The sequence below is a fragment of the Molothrus ater genome, chromosome 3 (genome assembly GCF_012460135.2).
Source record: "Molothrus ater isolate BHLD 08-10-18 breed brown headed cowbird chromosome 3, BPBGC_Mater_1.1, whole genome shotgun sequence".
Classification (NCBI taxonomy): domain Eukaryota; kingdom Metazoa; phylum Chordata; class Aves; order Passeriformes; family Icteridae; genus Molothrus; species Molothrus ater.
In genome coordinates this window covers 41,606,477-41,630,851 of record NC_050480.2, presented here as the reverse complement: position 1 = coordinate 41,630,851, position 24,375 = coordinate 41,606,477, and the positions used below count along the sequence as shown (strand labels likewise).

General features: G+C 43.7%; 1 protein-coding gene across 1 annotated transcript; it reads left to right on the top strand.

Annotated features, from left to right (window-relative positions):
• The first annotated feature begins 660 nt into the window (after positions 1-660).
• Positions 661-24,098, top strand: CAPN9 (calpain 9). The gene is made up of 20 exons (XM_036380330.1): positions 661-873; positions 5,720-5,789; positions 6,208-6,326; positions 6,902-7,035; positions 7,389-7,557; positions 8,047-8,130; positions 8,329-8,414; positions 10,151-10,228; positions 12,544-12,704; positions 13,480-13,637; positions 14,258-14,466; positions 15,119-15,155; positions 16,259-16,339; positions 16,848-16,905; positions 17,474-17,538; positions 19,865-19,933; positions 21,310-21,388; positions 22,044-22,160; positions 23,225-23,283; positions 24,072-24,098. The coding sequence occupies exons 1-20, from the start codon at positions 661-663 to the stop codon at positions 24,096-24,098; spliced, it is 2,073 nt and encodes a 690-aa protein (XP_036236223.1).
• The last annotated feature ends 277 nt before the right edge of the window (positions 24,099-24,375 follow it).

The window sequence follows — 24,375 nt, the reverse complement described above, 5'->3', positions numbered from 1 at the left end:
CTCTGCACTCTGCCAGCAGAGCAGCCACCGCTAGGGCATCTCTTGTCCCTGCTGTCCCTCCTGCATGATGTCCAACAGGAACAACCCACCTGCCCGCTAAGGCAGCCCTGCCGCAGGCAGCCCAGGCCGCTCTCCCGCCCAGAGAGAGAGCCAGGCAAGCTGGCAGCGCGGCCGCAGCCCTCCGTGGGCTCTGGTTTCCCTCCCAAGCCCAGCCCAATGGCCCTGGCTGAGCTCTGCATACCTCGGAGCCACCCCCGGGCCGGGGCAGCCTCCCGCGGGGCCGTGCCGGGCCGGGAGCGGTGCCAGGCCGCGCACACCCCTCACACCCCTCCTGGCCCGGCAGCCGCGGGGAAGGAAGGACAGGGCAGCCCGGGCCGCTCCCTGGGTGTCCGGGACCGGCCGCCTTCCCTCCCTGTTTGCTTTCAGGGTGTTTGTCTCTGGTGCTGTGCAGGTCAGTCTCGCTCAGCAGCAGCTCAAGGAGGTGACACGGAGAAGGGCTGGAGGATACTGCCGGCTCCCCCACCACAGAGCCCTTCCCAGCCCCTCGTCCTTCACAAGGCACGTGAGGCATTCTGGTATCCTCGCTCCCCTCTCCTTTCCCACCTGTTCTGTCCCCACCAGCGGCTAAGCCTTGTCTCTCCGGGCAGGTGGGCGGCAGCCATGCCCTATCTGCACCAGGACTCGAAGCCGCGGCCGGCTGCGCATCCCGGCGGTGCCCGAGGCACGCACAGCTCGGGACAGGGCTACGAGCAGCTGAAGCGGGAGTGCCTGCGTAGGGGTGTCCTCTTCGAGGACCCCGACTTCCCCGCCTGCAATTCGTCTCTCTTCTTCAGTGAGAACCCAGCCATTCCCTTCGTCTGGAAGAGGCCTGGGGTGAGTATGCCCTTGTGTTTGTGCCTCCCATCCCGCCCAAGGTCAGGCAGCTGGGCTTCAGGGGGGCACCAAGAACCCCCTGTTCAGAGAGATGTGGAGATGAAGTGTGGGAGTATGGAGGGGCTTGACAGCTAGCCTGCAAGCAAAGCTGAGTTAATAGAAGAAATAACAATTGATGATTTTTGGGTGTATCTATAGCAAAGAAGACAAAGCTGTCAGCATGGAAAGTGATTAGAAAAGATACATGAAAATTTTTGTAAGCTAGACTACGTGCTTAAGTAGATGTGTATATATACTTTATTAAATTTCTGTAAAACTTTTGCCAATTATATTGACGTTAATTGCTTTACACCAATGAATATAATAAGTTATTGTAATGTAATTAATGAGTTAAGATCACGCTTTGTTAAGAGTATATAAGCTAGAGAACATGCAGAATAAAAACTTTTTCTTCTTAGACCCTGATCACGTGTGTGTATATCAATCCAACCTAACAGTGACATGGGGGGAAAACCTTCCCACCTCAGGAGCAGTGGCTTAGGATTGGGATGCCCCTCACAAAGAGCTCAAGCTGCAGGATGAAAGGGCTGGAAGGCTTCACCCCATGTTTCAGGTGTAGCTTGTTGTACAGACACACTTATGCATGTGTATTTATGTGCATGCATAAAGGACTCGTAATCAGCTTCCCTCTTACATTACTGCCAGACAAAAGATGAAAGTAAGAGGGCACGCAGGGAATTAAGGGTAAAATACATTATGATAATGTTCTAACTGTGTAAAATTGCTTGTTATTAATGTAGGAAATTCATAAATAAGATCAACTTCAAAAATTCAAACCTTTTAACTTTTACAGCACTAGAGTCTTACACTTACCTGCTCACTTCCGTCAGGGAGCACTGAGAGATTACAACTGCATGCTGTGGCTACTGAGCCATTCAGCAGTAGCCAAGGGCTCAGTGAGTATCTCTTAATGCATCTTGCATAACAGTCATTAATAACACAGTAGGAGCCTGAAGCTGCACCAGTCACACGCTCTCAGATCATAAACCCAGCATCGCTCCAGGTTCCTTCTTCTCACTTCACCCTGTAACTAATAACCACAGAAAAAAAAATGTGGCAACATTTCATTTCTTTGCTAAGGACTGATATTTATTCTGGGTTTTCTTTATAGTCTGGGAGCTGCTTCCTTTATAAAAAACTTTTCTTTGGTGATAGTGATACCAAGGGAGAGAAAGAACAAAGTAAGCTTAAAGAAGGGTTTAAATTATCCTAATTCCCAATGATAATCTTTCAGTGCCTCAGCATCTTGTAGTTAACATACTGCTGATACAGAGTAGAATTAAAGCTGTTACTCCTGGACAAGTTTCAGTTTTGAAAAAATTGGAGATCCCAGCCCATGCTAAGTGCAGCCCCCACAGGCACTGCTGCCTGTGTGTGCTCCAGAAAGCCAGGTGGTCCGTGGGGCTGCCTCCCAGCACAGGAGAGGCTGTGAGGCTGAGACGCTTTGGGGGCGGTGACTCTAGAGTGCTGAGAGGCATCAAAAACGGACACTAAATCTTAAAGAATGGTTTGCCTTTGCCCAGCTCTCAGGTGCTAGTTTGTCTTTTTAGGGGTCGGAATAGTTAAAATCTGGTGTAAAATGTGACCAGGAGTGGTTGAGAGCTTGTGTGCCCTTGTGTATGGTACACAGGGGCAGTGGAGAATGGTCTGTTTTCCTCAGGATCTTTGTATGCTGAACTGGAAACATTTCCAGGATGAGTAAGTTACCTCAAATGGCATCTGCCTTTACTCCAGTTCCCCCCACACACTTTTGTGAGCTGCACAGCGAGAAATAAAACTCAGGGGAGGCTGAGAGGATGTGTAAGGACAGGGTATTAGTTATGTTCTGCTCTGGCTCCTCAGCATTTAAACTAAATCAGTTTCATCTCTACTATCTGTCAGGAGTAGCAGGAAAATAGAGGTGGTGTAACAATTTCAATTTAACACATTTTACTTTGCAAGGGGAACATTGGCCTGGAGCATGTGCCAGGTGAGTTGCCACAGCTGGAGAGGCTGAGCACAAAATCATGGCCTCTGTGCAGGGTATCTGTATTCCAGCTTCTTTCATGGTGACTGCTTTTTACTGCATCTCCCACCAGTATTTTACAGTAGCTTGGTTAAGTGTAGCGCAGTACATGAGGGTGATTGCAGGGACAAATAATCTAAATCTTCTGATTTACAATCTGTTAGAGTTAATCTTTAGTAATGAGAGTAGAGAAGGCTTTCTCATTACTTTGACATGCATATATCTGCATATATGCATGTTTGTAGCAGCATGAGCAACACCTTCACCTAGCACTAATCTGTAAATCTCCCACTGCAATCAGTGAGTTACCTGGATCTGCATCAGATGAATATCTGACTTTCTTCATAAGTGAAGTGCTCCACGATTCAGACATTTAGTGATTTTGTTTAGCAATACTTTTAAATCCTTTTTAATTTCAAATTCAAACTGTCCTTTATCAAAATTTTAGAGCAATCTGAAGAACATAAGACTCTTTTCTCATTATATTTCCTTTCCTTTCCTTAATTCAACAGCTCAGTGTCTGGGAAAGGTAGACATATAAATTGAAGAATGAAAAAAATCCAACTCAAGAAAGGAAAGACAAATGGGTTTCACCAATTTCAGATGAGTCTAGAGTCTACAGGAGGAAGTAAGAAAGAAATATTCCTAGTATGAACAGCCACGGACAACCAGTATGAGAGGTTGGGACCAGGCAGAGAAATGTAATCACAGAGATCACCTAAACAATCTCACTCCCAGTGTGTTTTAGCTCTCTATGCGTCCCCTCTACCAGTGCAAGACAGGCACCGGGATGCAATTTGTTTTCTTTTGGGTTTAAAGAAACATAGCTTTAATGCAGCATCAGGACAGTCACAGGTCACTGTGTTTCATCTCTCTGAAGACTGCATGCTCCTACTTCCAGGCAATGTCTTTGTGCAGGTGAATCCTTAAATTACTGCATGCTGTGTGTGAATGCTGGGTTTTGTCCTTTAACATGCCAAAAGTCCTGATACATTATTATACTATCTGAAAGTCCTTTCAAAATTAACATTATTTTTGCAACACCCACTCAAAAACTGTAGTGTGTTTTCTTTTGTTCAGCAGAGAATGTGGCACAAGTCCAGTCAACACCCTTTTAATTCCTTTTTATTGATTTTTTAAAAATTCTTTTTGATTGCTCTAGACACAGGAGATCGAAAACATTTTTCCATGTATGAGTTACAGAGATGTGTTATAAACAATGAGTCACAAATCAAACCCATGTCAGTGGAAAGGTTTTTTATCTTGTCCCTTGCTAACACACAGGGCTTCTTGGTAACAGCTAAATGCATTAGTTTCAATGAGAATTACATCTCCTGAGAGCAATGGAGATAAAACAAAGTGTGTTGTTGAACATCAGCTACTTTATCAGCCATTGCTATATCAATGTCTCAAGGCAATGAGCTGTGGTTTTATTGTTCATGCCCAGTCCCAATGAGACTGAGTGTATTTAACTAGCAGGCGGGCCAGGTGAGGAGGAGCTGCTGTTTGCTTCCCTTTGCTCCACACTCTGGGGACATGGTGTGCTGTGGTACCTCCTCCCCGGGGCACCTGTGCCTGAGGCACAACCTGGCCACCACCTCCTCCCCAGCAAAGGCAAACAAAAATGATGCAAACCAGTTTCCTCCTGGCTATTGCCTCTGCAGGGGGAGCTCCGCAGCAGCGGTGCTGCTTCACTGAGGGGAGTGCCCTGCCAGCAGCAGGTGCTTCAGCAATAAGTGCAGGGAGCTGAACAAAGCTATCAATATTCTGCCCTATGGTCTGAGAAACTGCAGTGATACGAATGCAAAGCAACTCAATTTAATCTAGGCAAATGCAGGGATTAAATGACTGAATGTGCTCTTCTATTTCCCCTGCCCTCCCCATTAATTTGTTTCATTTGCCACTTAGGCGGAAGGATCTGCTTCATGCCACAGCGTCTGCAATAATGTATCAGGGCAGGCTGATTAACTACAGGCATATTCCTCCAGTAATATATTGGATATTCTCCTCTCCCCTTTTCCATTCAGTTCAATCAATTACATTCAATATACAGTTCATGGGAAAATGGAGAAGAATTCCTGCCACATTAATTGGTTTATCACTATAATTTTTCTATCCAGACATGGTACTAGTAATTGAACTAAACCAGTCTAATGAATGCTTGAGAACTGCTGTAATGGCACCATGAGCACCATTCCCTCTGACCTCTGACCACATGGGGTGGGTAGTGTTAGCTCCTCCTAAAAATTAGCAGGACTGAAGCTGGCTTTGTTGTTTGCTTTTTTGAGGAGGAAATTGTCTCATGGTTGTCAGACACTGTATGTACCAGGTATTACGTGCAAGTAAATAAAAGGCTTACTAGTTCAGTTGAAAGTAAATTGCCAATTTTATTTTTTTCAACCATTGGAGGAAAGCAAGCTAACAAAAAGCCTTGTTAACCAGGGCTGCAGCCTGACATCAATCTTCTGGATGAGTTTGTGCTATGATATTTTAACAATTGCCTACAGATGAATAAAGAATGCCAGCCTTTCATTAGCAGCCAACTAATTAGGAAAAAAATGAGGATAGTTGATTCTTTAATTGCTCTACACTGTAATTAATTAGCAAGGATTCCCCATCTTGTTCTTTGTGGTGGCAACACTGCTGCAGGATAATACAGCTCATGGGGCACACAGGGTTTGTCAGTGCTGCTGCAAGTCTGGTTCAGCAGACTTGCAGATGGTGATATTTTCCTGTTGTTCCTTAGAAATTCTAAGTAATTTCTCTGTCTCACTGTTGCAGGACATTGTCAAAGACCCCAAGTTTATCGTTGGAGGAGCCACCAGAACTGACATTTGTCAAGGGGATCTTGGTGAGTGATTCCCTGTGGGTGGATGTGTTTGTGTGGAGCAGCAGCAGCAGTGTCCTCACAGAGGAGGGGATATTGTCCCTCCTGAGCTGGTGGCAGCAGTGGAGCTGGAGGTCCTGCCCAGGCTTGCCTGGTCCATGGCTGCTTCTTGGATAGCTCCTGCCCATCCATGCCAGGGGCCATCTTGGTGCAGTGGGATTCAGGATCAGGGAAGGATTTTCACTCGAGGGTACTGTGAGCCCAAGGGAGTCTTTTGTCTACCAGCCCCTCCAGACTGAAGCACAGTCTGCCCTGGCCAGGCAGGGACACCCTCTCTGGGGACATGCAAGCTGTCTTTTGGGTTTCAGGGGAAGTGGCAGCTAGCTGTCATAACATCTCCTCTGGCCCCTTTTCCTCCTCTTTCCCCTTTCTCAATCCACAGGTGACTGCTGGCTTTTAGCAGCCATAGCTTCTCTCACACTGAATGAAAAAGCACTAGCAAGAGTGGTGCCACTGGATCAAAATTTTGGGCCAGATTACGCTGGAATATTTCACTTCCAGGTAAGGTGAACATCTATCACAGAATGAACCCATCTCTGTCATTACATTTCATGGTCTATTTTGCAGTGAGGCTGACAGGTACTGCAGAGGAGACACTGCAGTAGGATTTCTGAGCTTACAGTGTTGTTCATGTTTTGAGTAACAAACTAGAGGGCTACGTCAGCCTCGTAACAGGCATAAACACAGCCATTCCTGTTATGTGATGAGATACATAGCTTTAAAAATAATTTCACATTATCCTGGGCACACACACCTCACTTAGGATATAAGTCCTTAAAGGAGTTGAACTGGTACCTGTAACACATGTGTGCCCTAAAGGAGTTTTGAATTATGTGGTGAACATTGGTCTGATTGACACAGTCCAGGCAAGGAGCTACAGTACAGGTCTACGCATTTAGTCTTGGTGTTTTCTAAGACAGATCTTCCTAGAGAGCAGCCTTGCAGGGCAGAACAGGAACAGATGATTTACATGTCTTCTAATCAAGCCTTACAATTAGAAATTCTGGGACACCAGAATCCTGCTCTCAGGAAATGCTGTGCTGTCAGCAAACTCATGCACCATCCTTTCTAAACAGTTTTGGCAGCACAATGAGTGGCTGGATGTCGTGATTGATGACCGATTGCCCACCTTCAAGGGCCGGTTGGTTTTCCTGCACTCAGCTGAACTCAATGAATTTTGGAGTGCCTTACTAGAGAAAGCCTATGCCAAGTAAGTCCCACTGCTCATACATAATTTGCTACTTGTACATACATTATTCATGGTTTGTTCATATGGTATTCACAATTATAGTGAGCAGCTTCCAGCATTTGCTGCTGCCCTTGCCAGCCTGACAACTGGCACTAAAGAAGGAGCACCCCCAGGCCATAAAGATACAGAGAAATGGATGAATTAAAAATGGACCTAAAAAGGGAAGCAGAATGACCCCAATACTACTGCTTGGGTACACTCTGGGGTACTTATTTTTACTTCAGTGCTATTGCTGCAATTCTACACATGTGTGAGAAAGCTCTCAGACATGGATATCTTGAAAACAGTTCTCACAGTCAGTGTGTGTTTTCCAGGTTGAATGGCAGCTACGAGTCTCTGAAGGGTGGCAGTACAATAGAGGCCATGGAGGATTTCACTGGCGGTATAGGAGAAACGTATGATGTTAAGGAAGCTCCTGACAATTTCTATGAAATCCTAGGAAAAGCCCTGAAAAGATGCTCAATGGTGGGCTGTTCTATTGATGTAAGTAAGAAATAGGGTCTCAATTTCTCGGTGCCCTCAACTTTGGGGTTTAGTGTTTTCTGGTTTGAGTTTCACTTTTCCTCCTGATGAAGTTTGCTGCTTGCAAAGACTAGTTAAAATTTATTGAACTAGGCAGTGTGATACTCAGCTGGCTGATGGGACCCTTCACCATCATCACTGTCCATCAAAGCCTTTTTACAAGAAATGAGACCATGTGAACACCTGATCTCAGTCTGGAAATGTAGATGTGCTGAAACAAAATCAAAGGGGCAGAGGAGGAATTCCACCCTGGAATCACCTCATTTTAAACAATGTTTAAAACCTTCCATATTTTTCTCAAAAGGGCACCACTGCACCATGGTTGAGCAGAAAGCCAAGTTCCCTGTTTGTAGCACTGGTTAGCCTGCTGCTTGGAAGGGACCAGGCGGCACCACTTGTGATCTCACTCTGAAGAGAGAGGTTAATTCACAGTTTTTTCCCCTATTCCAGACCAGCAGTGCTGCTGAGTCAGAAGCCCGAACCCCGTTTGGCCTTGTGAAAGGCCATGCGTACTCTGTGACTGGCATTGAGGAGGTATGTCCAGCAGCATGGGGCAAGGAGGGGAAGTTATCCTGGGGAAGTTATCCAAATTCCAATCCAACTCTCCCTCCCATATCTCCTGTGGCACTCTGCACCTTTTTCCCAGCTGTTAACACCAGCCTCTGCACACTGGGGAAGCCTTGCTCCCTAGATCCTGGCACTTGATATTTTCTGCATTTCCTTCTTCCCCAGGTGAGCTATAGGGGCCAGCAAGTGCAGCTCATCAGGATAAGGAACCCGTGGGGACAGGTGGAGTGGAACGGCCCTTGGAGTGACAAGTGAGTGCACTGTCCCTTACACACTGGCCTTGCAAAGGCCACATCCCAGCTTCTGCTCCATAGCTGGCTTCCTGCAGCCCCAGCTGCTCCATGGGAAACTAATCCAAGAGTTTGCATGTGCCTAACAGTATTTCTGCCTCACAGCATCTCCCCCTCAGCATATTCAAAGCAGTGCAATGCAGGGACTCTGTCAAGGTTGTTTAGCCCCCAAAACCTAGCATCAGCAGAAATCATGCATGAATATAAATAAGTTAATATTAATACACTCCCAATTGTAAAAGTTACACATTTTTTTTATTAAATATTTACAAGCCTGTTGCTGTAGTACTTGAAACACAACATCCATAGTTTGTCCTACTACAGATAAGCTGAAACTGATAATGTATTACCCCCTTTGAATAGCTTGCATCTCTCTGTTTATTGTTTGGGATTTCTTAAACACATCAGGAGTAATACCTTAATAATAATAAATGGCCATTAAAGTTGTGGAAGAACTCCAAAACACAGCAGGGTTGGTCTGGAAACCAATCAGGTTTTACTACTAATGGTAAACAAACACAAGCAATACAAAATGAAAAGATATGTGGTAAAAAAAAATCAACACTACATTCTTCTCCAGCACACACTTTTCAGTATATTTTTTCACATATTCATTGTTTCATTTTTGTTTCACTTTTTCTACTGAGGTTTTTTTTTAATTCACATAAACGCAGAGGAGAGGAACCATAACCTGCCTGGCCCTTTAATATTGCTGAGACATGTAACCATTTGTAGGACTACTTCAAATTTCCCTGTCCCTATCATGGCCCAGAAGTAAATTAAATATGTCCACATCAGCTCAGATCCTTTATCTTGAAGAAAAACATGGATAATTGACATGTATAATGAGTTCTTAAATTTGAAAAAGATGGAGAGGTTATGATCAGGACAGGCATCTGGCAGTATATGCTGTTCATCAAAAAGGCTGTCTCTGCAAAGCAGAACTCTGACTCTGCCCTTGGGAGGCTTTCTGGAACTCAGGATGCAGAGGGGCTTGCAGGTCAGTACAGGAGCCTCTCTTAACATTTTGCAGTGGTTGCTGGAATTAAAAACCACAACACAAGGTGCCTTCTACTCCTTAAGTTTGTTATGTCAAATTGGAAATACATTAGTGCACTTCCACGTTTCCTGAAAAGCTTTATCAGGTTTTTGTTTGGTTTTGATATGCCACAGCTGGAGTCAAAGGGGTGCGTGTAAAGGAGGTGAAGGCTTAACCTGGGGCCCCAGTTACTCCACTGAATCTCTCTGTGCAGTCAGTTCCCACTGACTCAATCTTGAAAAAACATCTGGCCCTAAATTAGCAACAAGAGTGAAAAAGATGATGGTGCTACAGATGGAATACAGATTTAAGGAGAGTGTTTACTTACCAACATCTTGAGGTTTACCAATAGCCCTACTGTCTCCAACCCAAACACCTGAGACTAGTCCCAATGTCAATAACTCACATAAAGACCACTCTGGAGCAACTTTGGGATTTTTGGCCTGGTGCTGCTTTTGTCTGCATTAATTAATCTCTGCAACCATGAGTGACAACAGGATCAGGAAGCCTCTTAAATGCAACTGTGTTTGTGTAAGCTGCACAAATAAAACACATATGAGAGAAGAACAGCCTGCTGTTATGTCCTGCCAGTCATTCTGAGCCAGGGAAAATGGATTGCCACATGCCTGTAGTAAAGCTTGGTTTTGTTCTCCCTCAGCTCTGCAGAGTGGCGCTCAGTCAGCCCATCGGAGCAGAGACGCCTGTCTCAGGCAGCACGGGATGATGGAGAGTTCTGGTAAGACACAGGTTCTTAAAGTCTGGGACTCTAATCAGAAATCAAGGTGCAAGTGGCCAAAACAAGCAACAAAGGAAGAAGCCTTTGCATGATGAAATTCTCAGTTTCTGCCTAAGAGAGGACAGGTAGAACGCTCTCTTTGTTTTCTGTGTTTCGTAGGTGCCTAAACCTGTTTTTATAACAAAAGCCCTCAAAAATCAGTTTAGTTAATGGCATTGGTATTTCAAATATTGTGTGTCTCCCATGAATGTAACACCATTTAAATCCTTTCCATGAACAAAGGGAGGATATACAAAAGGGAGCATTGTATTGTACTGTGTCAGCTATGAAATGCCTTCAAGATTCATTTTGGGCATGTACTGGAAGAGAATGAGACCTGAGAAGCAATACTACTAGTTGCATAAAGTAAACAGCACCAAGATACATGTGAAATTGTGGAAAAATTGAAGAGATTAAATGAAATAAAATTAAATGAAATGACAAAATGAGAGAAAAAAAAAGAAACCAACATGGTGGAAATTGCTTTAGAAGTGTGAAGTGTTCTTCATGCCAAATTCGTGATCTCAGACAGAGCAGATGGCTGACTTGCACATGATCCCCCTGCCCTATATTGATTGTGCTGTGACAATGTGTTGGATCACATTTTCTGGGGCCAGATGCTCAATTATTTTACACATAGGTAAATCGAGAGAGGAATGCAATGGAGCTGTTCCAGGTTTTGCCTGCAAGTTAAACAAAAGTTCAACTTCAGGCCTGAGAAGTTATTTGAGATAGACAGTGCAGCATGTTAAGTCACACAAAATGATTTACCACAAATTTTGATAACAGGAGGAAAGTAGGTCCAGTGGCTGTTCCGTTACTGTATTTTTACATAAGATATTTTGAGTTATTTTCTATTGACATAGCAAATGCATCAGGGCATTTGCAGCTTCTTCAAAAAGCTTTTGTGTTTGTTTGGGCTTTGGGTTTGGTGGGATTTTTTTTGTCTGTTTTTGACCTGGTTACAGCTGTAGCTTACATGGTGAGTGTAAAGGAGACAAAGACTTTACATGGAACCCAAGTAACTCCAGCAAGTATTTCAATACAGGGCAGAACTTAAGGCCTGACCATGTGATAGAGGTAAAAGTGTGCAAGTAGGCATCAAATAAACAGTGAAATTAATGGAAAAAATCCCTTTTTAAACCCTTTTGTCCTTTGGACTTGTGAGAACTGAAGAAAATCTTCATGGTGACAGGCTGAGGACATTTTGACCTCATTAATTACCCCAAAGACGTTTTGGCATTTGGCTAATGCATTTCAGATTGGTCCTGTCCAGGTACTTCTAATAGATGCAAAGGGGCATCTTGTGGTTGGCTAAGGAATCAGCTTCATAGTCTTAGTCCCTTCCCTCCTAAGATCAGAGGGTCAGAGTCTTTTCCCTTCATAAGTACAAACCAAGAACAGCTCTAGGGAAATCAGAACAGGTGTTTTACCTCCTTGAAGTCAAATCTATAAAGGGCAACCCCTTCCTCTGCTTTGCAGCACATTTCCAAAGAGCCCAAAATTGCATTGTGTGGCCAGGGAATCAAGCCATTTAGAGAGATTTTGCTATGCTGCCCCCACTTTAGTGTCCTGAGCATCAGAGTGAGCATAAGCAGCGTCTAGGGCTAGCAATATCGGGGAATAGCTGACAAGGAAGGGCAGAACTCAGCAAAGCAAACCCTGCTGTTTCTTTTCACACCAAAACCAAGTTGTAAAATGGCCCACAGCAAGTGTAAATTAATACCACCACAGACATCTATTTGTTATAAGGAGGAAAAATGGAATTAGCTCTGTTGGACGAGGCACACTGGGGGCTTGCTGGAGCCTATCTGCCTCTGCCGCAGGTAAACTTGCATCTTGGAGGGCTTTTGCTCTCCTGCTACTCCATTTTGTTGTTAGGCATCTGCCACAGGAGGAAAAGGATAGTTACAGAAGCTTGTGTTAGGGAGGAGATCCATTTCTGTGTGTTATTTCTATGGTCCAGGGAGAGAGGGGGGCTCTTCCAGACAGCAATTCAGAGCAGAGAATATATCTAGATGTCAAATTGCCCTCACAAAGACCTAATGCATCAGCTCTTTTTCAGAGGGAAGCTCAGCCTACCAAGGCTACCCTCAGGCTTAGAGTATAAGTGAGTGAAAGCTAGTTGCTCTCCTGCTGGCATATATCCATGTTCACCAAAACTACTCTGCATGAACTGGTGATCTGGCCCTGGGGCTCTGGGGGATAAGTGCTTCTGCTGGGCATCCTTCACAAAGATGAATGGCTGCCCGTTCCTTAACACTTCTTTTGCTCAGGATGAAGTTTGAAGACTTCAAAGTGCATTTTGACAAAGTTGAGATCTGCAACCTGACTCCAGATGCCCTGGAAGACAGCACTGCCCACAAATGGGAAGTGGCCATCCACCAAGGAAGCTGGGTCCGGGGAGCCACTGCAGGAGGATGTAGGAATTTCCTAGGTAAGTAAATACCAGTTATGAGAAGCAGGCACCAAAATCTTTACCTGCCCTCAGCTATAGCTCTTCAGAGAGGAGGTCTGTGGCCAGAGTTGTGGGTGCAGGACAGTTCAGCTGACAGGAACCAGCTAAAGGGACATATGAGGAATCTCAAACCACTGTGTGGTTTAAGAGTACTGTACTTTAATGATAAGACCTTTCTGTGAATGGCTTTTTTGAATGAACAAACCAAATGAATGGTCCCACTTGAGACTTTGTGGTGAAAGACTCTGCTGGTTTTGCTCTCAGGTTCATTGATCTGATTTACCTCTTAATGACATTTGCATGAGCAGCACTAGGTTCCAATTAGCCAGCTAAACTGCAGCAGCAAGTGTAAAATGCTACAAAAAGCCCAGATCGGCCAACATATTTATGTGCCTCTGAAGCTGTGTCATGGGTCTGAGCTGTGTTAGTGCAGAATGACACCAGCACTGTGGGATCATTGTAGCTATGAAATTTTAACAAAATTTCATCTCACAACTTCATTTGAACTATAGTAACTTAATGAGGCCCCAGGCCTAAAATCTTTCCTACACTTAGTTCCATGAAGGACTTTGGGATTTGGCTTATTTTTTGCAAAGCTTAGTGGAAAGAAGTATAATGATTAATGGAAAAACTAAGTTTGAGTGAAACCTCATCTTCATTGTCTTTTTTGGTTTGGTTGGGGGTGTTTTTGTAGTAGTAGTGGTGATTTATTATTCTGAGTCAAGTAACTCTCTGGTGTTCTTTACACTGGCAGAGACTTTCTGGACAAATCCACAAATCAAGTTGCATTTGACAGAGAAGGACGATGGACAAGAGGAGTGCACATTCATAGCAGCACTGATGCAAAAGGGTCGCCGTAAACTCAAGAAGCTTGGAGCTGAAATGCTGACCATTGGCTACTCTATTTATGAGGTACTTTGCTGCTACAGCACAGAAGCTGCACTATTGCTGTTTGGAACTTTCTCCTGCCCCATTTTTGGGGCCCTTGCACCTAAAATAACCTTTAGTAAGTAACCTAACAGTTGCATCATGGCCTGTGGAGGATGGAGTCCTCTCAGAGGAGAATTTCGGAGGCCCCACAGGGCCATGGGCTCCTTGAACAGACCCCTCAGCCATTCTGTTACCCCCTGCCTGGCTCAGGCAGAGGGAATATTGCTTCTTCTGAGCATCCTGGGGCACATCACACACCGATGCCTGTCCCTGAGTGAGGTTGAGGTTGGTGAATATGTTGTCTGTGTGACACCCTATCTGGGATGGTGGTGTTTAATGGCAGGGCATGTTTAAGTAGGAAGACAATGTCCCAGAATACTCTGAGACTGCCTTCTGGGTGGGAAAAGACAATGGTAGTGGGTCCTTGCCATAAGGTGGGAGCTAAATTACAGTAGGTACCTGGGAGAGGGAATGAGAGTCAGGATCACAGCCTCGAGTGACACTTGTGCCCGGCAGAATTTGTCTCAGTGATTAAGAAGGGGGTGAGTATGGCTTTCAGCACACCCTGGCCAGTGCAGCACTGCCTGTTTTTCCTCTCCTAGAGCCCTGGCACAGATGAACACTTGGGCAAAGACTTCTTCAGGTACCACGCCTCCAAGGCCAGGAGCAAAACCTACATCAATTTAAGGGAAGTATCCCACCGATTCAAGCTGCCACCGGGTGATTACATTCTCATTCCGACCACATTTGAGCCACACCAGGAGGCAGATTTCTGCCTGAGGATCTTCTCTGAGAAGAAGGCCATCACTGAGTAAGTCAGCAGCAAGCTTTGGGCCCTCCAGTGCTCCCCTGTACATGGGGTTGTTGGCTGCTGGGGAGAGTGTGGCTGCCAGGCATCCAGCCCTACAGCAGAGATCCAGCATGGCAAACTCTTGATCATTTGGGGTTTTTTGTTTGTACTTTTCCATTTTTGCTAAACCCAGCCTTTTTTTGAGAGGGGTTGAGAAGGTGGGAAAATAGGGTGTGCCATGATGAATCTGCTGGATGTTTGACAGGGAAGAACTGCTAGCTGGCACTGTCTGGGGCTCTGTGAATACAGCAGTGCTTGTTTCCTATTTGTTTCCTCCCAAAGTTTGTCCAAAAGACAATTTTATGTTAAAAAAGCATACTGAGGAAAAAATGTGTTCACAATGAATAATGAACAAAGAATGAGATGAATTCTTTAGCAGATGACATGCACAGCTGTGTCCTCCCTGGGTCCTGCCTAATGTCTGTTCTAAGGGCTTATACCAAAATTTAAACAGTGCAAAAGTCTGCTTGTTTCATGAATTTTACCTAAACATAACCTGTTATGTTAAAAAAAACATTTTTTCATTCACCTGGGGAAAAGGTAATCATCAAACTTCCACCCCAAGCAGATGTTGAATACCTTCAGATACCAAATAAGGTTTTGTTTTCTCCAGGGATCTAGATGAAAACATTGCCATTGATCTTCCTGAGGTAAGTCTACAGAGTTAAAGTAGCAAGGGAATAGCTCAGCAGAAGCTGGCACACATTGCTTTTGCTGTCTTTGGCTAAACCATGTTCATTTTACAGGAATGTTACACTACTGCCAGTTTTGTGTATGTCACTGAAATGCTAAGCTCTGCTTAAAAGAGCTGTAACAATCAAAATCATAATTGTTATGCCTCCCATCCCCTTGAAGGCAGTCAGTGCCAGCCAGCACGAGAGGTGGTGTCAGCCACCACACGTGCAGTGAAAGCACCACCCATTAGCACTGGGGAGCTGCACGACTGTTCACATCTTTTAAAATTTTATTTATTGTGAAAAATAAGAAGCAAGAGAGTGTCTAATAGACCTGCATTAATTTTGCACATAAATATCTTTATTTTACTTCTCAGTATCCGCAGGACTTGAGAGGGAATGCTTACACATGCACACGCCTACTGAAGTGATTGAGTTCTTTTTGCTTTTGAATGGCTTGGTCTGCCTGCTGAGCACTAATTGCAGCTGGGTCTGAGTCAGCTCCTGTTTAAATGTATCCCTGCAAATAAGCCATTAATTGTGGTGTGCCTTTCCATGGAAACAAGCAAAGCCAAGATCTAATTTGTCCCTCTTTAGTAAAACTCTTCTCCGGGAACCCAGCGAACAACGACATCTTCATTTCCGCAATCTCAGGGCCATGTTCTGTAGCAAAATAAATCTGTGCTGGGTAGCATGCTGAAGTGCAGCAACCTCTGGCTGCTGGTCTCAAGAAGGTCCCAGGATGATGCCACGAGAGAGAGCTCAACAGTGCTGTGGTTGTTGGAGGTCCAGGGAAACAGAATGGTGTTGGGTGGGATGAGAGGAGAGAGCGGTGTTTTCCAGGATGGGTGCTCTTGGTTTTACCAAGGCAATGGCACACTATATACTTGTCCAGGTGAAGGAAATGAGAGGGTGAGACTCCCCTTGGGCAGAGAGGTGGCTGGGAGGCCTCAGATCTGGCAGAGTTCAGAAGCACGTGTACCCTTATTTTAAGATGTACATTGGTCCAGGGTGCACATTTGCAGGAGAAATGTCATGTTTTACAATTCTTATAAGGACTTGTGTGGTCGGTGTTGCAGCCTCTACATCCAACCCCAAGCCCACAAGAAACTGAAGAAGAAAAGCAGTTCCGGACACTGTTTGAGCAGATTTCAGGAAAGGTGAGTGCAAAACACTTAGGGTCAGAGCCAGATGTAAAAAGAGGGGAAATGCTTCTGCTCCTATACAGGGCCGTGGATACATGAAACAAAATATTTTGGGAGTATGCTTAGTTGTAGTGTGTTGTTTGGGCACCAGATGTCACCATGCCTTACGGCTCGATAGATAAGGGTGCAGTCCCTGGTGAGCAAGCAGGAGGACCAAAGCTAGAACTCAAGCTCTGAAGGAGCCTGCCTGGTTTAATGTTCAGTTGCAGTTGAGTTTTCTTTGAATCAACAGCTCCCACTTGAGATCTCCTTCAGGCAGACTTAGGCACAGCAGGCACTCCTGTATTTGCCCAGACCTTAAATTTTTTAGCTTTTTCTGGGTTTTGTATGGTTCTCTTTTGCTGAGTTGCAATAAAGTACAGATGAATGATGTTTGTGTTTTCTGGGTAGGTCTGATTACAGAAACATTCAAGTAACAGATGCTTCACTTTCTTTTTTTTTTTTTTTTTTTTTTCCTCTGCAGGACCTGGCGATATCTGCAGAAGAGCTTGAATATGTTCTGAATGCTGTATTAAAAAAAAGTAAGTGCTGACAACTTCTAAGTTAAGGATTGTATATAACTTTATAAAATCTGCCATTTAATTCATTTACATATAGAAAATTCAAGGCTGTCCTATGACCTCAACCTGGTGTCCTTGAGCAAGCGAGGGCAGAGCCAGGAAAGCATTTGGTCCATGATCTAACCAGGAGCTTGCCCTGCCTCCAGCATGATCCATGTCAGCTCAGTGAGGCCAGCTCTCTATTGCACTGCCACTCTGCTGTGGAAGGACAAGCACTAGAATGGGACTTTTAAGACCTGGATGTAGCTCATGATCCTGCTACAGGCCCTTTGTACAGTGGGAAACATGTCACTGAACCTCATCTCCTGATTTACAAATCAAGGACAGTATTTCCTGTCTCCAGTAAATGCATCTTCTGTCTGGAATGAGACTTCTCTGTGGTGAGAGTTGCCTTCATCTTCTAGTTCACAGCCCTCCCACAATGAGGACTAAGAGTCAGCTATCTCTGTTCATGAGTACTATTTCCTCCTTTCTGCTTATAAAAGACAGCTTTGCCCATGATTTCTTTCTTATTATTGTTCTTTTTCAGCAAAGAATATAAAATTCAAGAAGTTAAGTCTCATTTCATGCCGAAATATAATTTCTCTTATGGATGTATCCTTTCAAATAAGTGCCTGTGAGGCTAAATGAAGAATTAATAGAATTGTCCATAACATTGTATGTTGTGGATGTCAGAAATGGATTTGGTAATGTCATGGCAGATCACTACCCAAAGAAAACAAAAATATGTGACTGTTTTATCCTGATTTTTATTTTAGAAATTTAGGGTTAAGAGTTTCAGCACAAACTGTTTTATATTGCAGACTTAGAGGCAGATGCTTTAATGCTGACCACCTTTAGAAGTAAATCTGAAGCTTAATAGAACAGTGCATTTTTCAAGCTGTTGTTTATTTGAAAGAGACCTAGAAAACTTAAGAAAAGTCTGCTGTCTGGAAGGCTAAATTCACCAGGCAGAGTTGTACATGCAAGTTATGGGTCAGAAATTAAGGATCAGCAGTGGTGAAAATTGCTGATATCGAAGCTCTTTTTTAACAATCAGTTTAAAAACTGGAAAATCTGGTCTTTCAACTAGCTCCTGGGACTCCAGGAAACAGACATGTGGGTGAGAGTTGTCTTTCCAAATTTAGGCATTTGTGGTGTAGGTGTCTACATCTAAGCCAGCTTTCTAGACTTCCTTTGTAGATAGCAAAAGGGGTGGTGTAATTAATTTTTCTGGATGTACCCAGCTGAGGGGTGCTGAATGACTGCTCAGGCATCAGGTGAGGTAAATCACAGCCCTGGTGCTTCCCCACCAGATTTGTCCTTTGCAGAGTTCTGGTTCCTGCTGAGTTTGCTAAGCATGTCTTCTCCTCAGGTAGAGCTGCTTTTGCAGTATGCTTTCCCAATAAACAGTTTTGGTGCAGATGAGACAAAACAGTCCTACCAAGGCAAGTATCTAATATTTGGTTTATGTGTTGCTTGTTCAGCTGAGATGTTCTTATCTTTTGCTTTTGTTGCTCCAGTCCATGACAGAGGTAATATCCATTAAAACATTTAGAGAAAACAAAAGCAGACAGAGTTTTATCCTGTAAAAGCTAGTTTATAATATTAAAACTCAATGCAGATTAATAACCGTGCACATGCAATGAGAAATGGGACCAGTCCTAAATTTTGTTGCTTAAAAACCAAGGCTCAGTAGGGAGCTGCTGGTCCATGTTCACATCTCATCCTTACATGGTATTGGCACAGAGCCAGGCCCTGTGCCTGACCCTGGAGCATGGCAGCAGTTCTAGGTTTACTATTTAGGATACAACTGAATAGTTTCCATGATTTGCAATGCTTCCAAGCAAATCTCTGCATAGATTTGAATAAATGGGGAGACATCTCTTCCTCTGCTTTGGAAGCACAAGGAATGCAGACACAATCATCCCACTCTGGCCATGCTATTTGGAGCACAATGGAGAAGCAAAACCATAAAAACGAAAATCCAAGTCAATGCTGGCACAGTCTCCTCTGTGTCACATGCTACTGAATTCCCTGGCAACTGTCACCATGGGGTGGTGAGGAGCAGGGATGGAGTTCTACATGACCCTGGGAAGAAGAACCTGGCTGGGTAAAAAAACCCTTTGCAGAAGTGAGAATGTCCTTGGGATCTGTGGGTGCCCCCAATAATGTCACCAGCTCAAATAACAGCAGGTGATAGTCAGACCCTGTTTGGCATGTTTTGACCTTTGTGAATGCTCACTGAGCCAGTGTCCATCTGAGCAAGGGCTTTGTCCTGGCAAGATGGAAAAAGGAAAGGGAATGGGACCATTCCTTATTTAGCATTTCAGAACAGGTGCCTCATCCTGGAAATGAACTGTGCTCAGTTCATCAGTAACTCAGTGAAATAAGTCCCTCGCTTCAGGCAGAGAGAAGGCCAGGCAGATCTAATCATTGCCTCCTAGAACTGCTATACAGGCATTTATTTCAGACCACAAGGACCAGATTTTGCCAGTCTCACCCCACCACCCTCATGAATTTTTTGTTGAGCCATTGCAACAGAGCCTGGTCTCTAGATAAAAATACTGAAGAGCACATTGGTTGACTAACTCCTTTGGGTACAGTAGCAATTTGTTTTAATCAGGTAATTTAATTCTCTGAGTCATTTATATCCCATTTACATCCAAAACTGTTCTTGCCTTAGAATAATCTTTCTTCCTCATGTAGTGCCTGAATTGCTCAGCTGTGTTTTTACATCACATAATGTTCCTCCAGTATCACAGCCACAGTCATGACTGTAACTGCTGGAGCTCTACCTTTTGAGAAATTCCAAAGCCAGTTTCAGCAGCACCATAGGCTTTCCAGTCAACATTTTCTTCCTAAGGGAACTACTCTGATAAGTTCAGACTGAATTTGGACTTTCATATAAGAAGTCCTTTTCCTTAGTTCATATTACCAGACCAATGGCTACGGGAAACTGGAATTCAGTGAGTTCAAAATTTTCTGGGAAAAACTGAAGAAATGGATAGTAGGTGACATTATCCACTGTAATTTTTCCTCCATTTTATTAGCTACTTCCTGAACAGTTTATTAGGTAAAAGCAGACAAAAATGGAGACAGGAGTGTGTTCAAGCCATGAATTTTAACACAAAACAAATGTTTTAAAAGCATGGGGTTTGTTTTGGATAGTCAGAGACATTCTTAGCTTTCCATGATGATAAACCATAATGGTTTTCTGGAAATAACTGAGATTTTTGTAAGCTAATCAACTATGTTTGGGATAAAGAATGCAATGGACACTAAAAAGCAAGCCATTCAAAAGGAAACTTAAGGAGTTTCCATAACTGCTGTTGTACAGAAGAAAGTGATGATTCATGACTAGTAGGAAACAATAATTTCCTAAGTCCCTGCATTTTCATTACTGATCTCTCAGGAGTCAACTGTGCTGAAGTCTGGGAAAGTGCTTATTCTAATTTTAAACATATTTTCCTGCCACTGTATGTGGCAGTAAGAATAAGTAGGCTTGCAGAATCAATCGCAGACTGAATATTCAAATAAAAGACATTATAATTGTTTCCTTATGGCCATTAATAGGTTTTTCTGAATTCATGCTTCACCAAAGCATTCAAAATATGCAGTTCTTTGCTTCTCGTCTAGCCCATCAAAAATGGCCAACACTTTTTCTGGTTACTAATGCCACATCTCTTTTAACAAAGGACACATTGTGTTTCAGCAAGGGGCTTGAGAAATCCTTGTATCCTGTAGGAAGATTTGTACATATATTGGCTGGAAAATTTTAAGCTGAATGTGACGACAGCTCCAAATAATTCATATTCCAAAGGAGAGTTGTATTTGTCATCTCAATAAAAGGATGGAATTTAACTCCAGCTTGAAAACTGCTTAATATATAGGTCAAACCTCAAACTATTTGACCAGTTCTCTTGGTTGTACCATGAATGTGGCTATTCAGCTCTTTTACACTTAGAAGCAAATGAGTAAGTGAGAATATTAACATCATGTTAAAATTTGTCTCTAGTGTTCAGAACTACGGAGAAAAACATAAAAGAAGATTAAGAGAATGTGTCAGTTAAAAGACAGAGAACAATACATCTTTCCAGTTAAAATCACCTTTTTTTAAAAAATCACGACATTTTTAATCAAGAGCAACTCATTATTTTTTAATGCTTGCATTTGGCAGTACTTGTTTAAGTCACAACAACCTGTTATATGACAAGAGAATTGGGACCAAGATTTGCTCCTCCATTATAAAATCAGACTGGATCTAGACCAAAGTTTTATCACCTTTCTTAAATGCTTAGGCTGTGCAGTTGGAGATGAACACCTTCCCTTCCTATCCCTTTCATATGCCAGTACTGAGCTTTCTGTGTACTCCTTTAATAACAGAGTATCTTCCTTCAATTTGACTTTGATAAATCTGGCTCCATGTCCTCTTATGAGCTTCGTGGTGCTCTTAAAGCTGCAGGTAAGACAAGCACTGCACTTTATCTGGCAAACCTGTTGGGCCAATCAGTGTGAGTGAAGAGGACAACCAATCACACAGGCCAGGTGCTCCTGAACAGGAAGGAGGTCTAAACCACAGAGAGAACCTAGGCACATAGAATAGGGGAATTTTGCCCCAGTTACCCCCAGTCCTGAAAGGCAGGCAGTCAGAGCAATCTCTGTGTTTTATTGAGTTCCGTTAAACTCAGCAGGGCTGCACATGTGTAGAGTTAGACCTTGAAACAGACCACTTCAGAGTCCATCTACATTCAAGAGTTGAAGGAATAGCAAGTAAGCTGCTATGAAGAGAGATCACTGCATTAGTATTTCATCACAACTTATTTTTATCAAAGCAGAATAATTTTGCAGAAATCCCTCCAAATTCAAGAAGACAGAATGGTCACTCATACATCAAAGTGTGCATGGACTAGAAAATGCAGTGCCTGAAAAATTCCTTGTTCAGAGTTTGTTATTCATTGCAGACTTAAGGAACTTCATGGTTAGATCTCTTTCTGGACGGATGTGTGCCACTGAGTATTCTCCCATTAAGTGTCTTTCAAGATTAGTTAATAGAGATCTGTAGATTACCCCTGACATGTGAGGTTGCTCATTTTTTCTTTGTGTGTGTCTTTGGGAAGGATACCAGCTCAACAATTACCTGCTGCAACTGATTGTCCTCCGATACTCTGATGAGCAGTTCCAGATTGAATTTGATGATTTTCTGAACTGTGTAATACGCCTTGAGAATGCGAGTCGTGAGTATCTCCTTCCTCTGGAATTTCATCCCCTTTGAGAAAGAAATTGTTCTGCTTTTGGCTGTTGAGCATGTTGCACAATATCTGAGATGGAGTACAAGGCTAACAGAAAGGAGCTGTGTTTAGCATTTGCATTTAGGGTGGCTTTTCTCCTGTAACATGAAAAATGTTCTGCTGCCAATGGAAAATTTCCCCATGCGAATAGAGCTTGCTACATAAACTCTGCAGCAATGTTGAAGGCATGTGAAGAATGCTGGTAAAGTCCATGTTGTAACCCTTTTTGTGGCTCACCCAGGAGCTTTATTTGGGATCACAGAAGTTCAAGGTTCAAAAGGGATATTCAAATTCAATATCCCTTTTGCTTCATGGAAAGAGAAAATTGGCATGTGCTTGGGCAGGTATTTCCTGTACCTTTTACACAACATGTTCCCTTTTGGCTTCAGATGTGGTTCCCTGTACATCAAGGCACCCAAGGTCTCAGTTCACTTCTGGCACAGGGTCACTCTCATTACAAAGCAGCAGTAGTAGAGATAGGTTAAAAGGCTGGATAGATGGCTGGATAAAGTGATCATTAGTGTGGCTGAGAATTCAAATAAAACCCAATTTACTCTATGAGAAGAAAAATCAACTTTCTTCACTGTTTTTTTTGATTTTATTCTTCTCTTTACTTTCTGGCTTGACTGTAGCAATAGAGTTATTAAATTCTATTGCTAGAGAGATAGAAGTTAAATAAGATTTATAAAGGAATGCAAATTGCTTGGCTTGATTTCAGAGTATACTCCAAATCTGACTGTTTAGCAGATTCAGGACACCTCTTCCAGACAAGTCCTGAAGTGACCCTTGCCTAAAGGCCTTAAGTCAGCAAGACATTTCCTCTTGCAAGGACTTTCTTTGTCAGAGGAGCTACCACAACCAAGCAATCCTAAGCAATCTGCCTTTGCACCAAGCCTTCCCTCTCCCTGGCATGGCCACTCGTCCGTCTGTCCGTGGTTGTGGGCGGGAGAGCTTGTGTATGAATATGAATGAGGTGTATTTATAGCCCTGCTGTCCCTTTCTCATTGCAGGAGTATTCCAAGCACTGAGTGTGAAAAACAAGGAGTTCATTAACCTGAATATAGGCGAGGTATGAGCACAGATTCATAAGCGCTGACAAAATGATGGGGTTTCTCTAGAGCTTTGTCCTCTTCTAAGAGCTGGGGTATTTCTGCATGATACTTCAGGTATCCATGAGAGTGCAGGGGGGGTATCTGCTATAGGTTTCACCACAGCTGGAATTTTACAGCCCACTACAGCCCACTCACTGATTAAACCTCCTCCACGCTATTTCTTTCCTTCCTTGCCCTGTGGCATTGACAGCTTCCCATGCCCCTTTCTCTGCTTTTATTCCATCCTTGGGTGCCAGGTTTCAGTGGGGGAAAGAGGAAGGAGCAGATGGGGATGGGGCAGTCTTTCACTCCCCCTGAGTCCCTCAGGAATTCAGATCAGCCTCGCCTGTGCATGTCTGTCATTTTCTTCTCACAGTCCTCAGCACAGGTTTCTTATTTTCTTGTGCTCTCCTTGTCTCCCTGTTGCTGTGAGCTGTCTCTCATTTCACACTAAGCCAAAGCTTCCTGGGGTGAGGCACAATGAATTCCCAGGGAAAGGAAATGTGGGAACGAACATAGACGTCTGGGATGCAAATAAAGTAGCTTCTGCTTCCAGCATCTAGTGCTTTGCCTTATTCCTTCCTGCTGGCTGAGGTCTCTCCTTAATGACAGGATGTAAAAGCCAAGTGAGCAAAGGTCCTTTCCCTGCCTGGGGTCAACTCAGAGCAAAGTACTGCTTTGGAATGGCTCTCATTTGGGGAAAGACATGGGGAGGGAGAAGGGCCTGAAATACTTAATTGTAAAGTTGACCTTTTTCTGATACTAGTTTATCAGCCTGGGAATGAGCATCTGAAGAAATCTGATTTGGATGCCAGGAGTTTCTTGCAACTTTGCTGCTGAGACTTTTGCCCCAAGAGCTGAGGTCCCCTTCACATGCAAACTTCACCAGGAGATTCCTGCAGAGAAACATGCATTCTACCTCCACTTTCTGTTCTCCGGTCCTGTGGATGAGTTCAAGTGTCAGATCATGTGGTTTTGGTAGAGCCTAATACTGGATTTGACACTGAGCATTTGGAGGGGAGCACGTGCCTCTCAAGCAGGCTGAAACTGTTGTTCCTGAATGACCACAG

Excerpts from the sequence above, each read along its gene's own strand:
- CAPN9 (XM_036380330.1), top strand. The coding sequence starts at position 661 with ATGCCCTATCTGCACCAGGACTCGAAGCCGCGGCCGGCTGCGCATCCC. Across the intron at positions 6,327-6,901 it reads CTGGAATATTTCACTTCCAG|TTTTGGCAGCACAATGAGTG; the intron begins GTAAGGTGAACA and ends CTTTCTAAACAG. Across the intron at positions 17,539-19,864 it reads ATATAATTTCTCTTATGGAT|ACCAATGGCTACGGGAAACT; the intron begins GTATCCTTTCAA and ends TCATATTACCAG.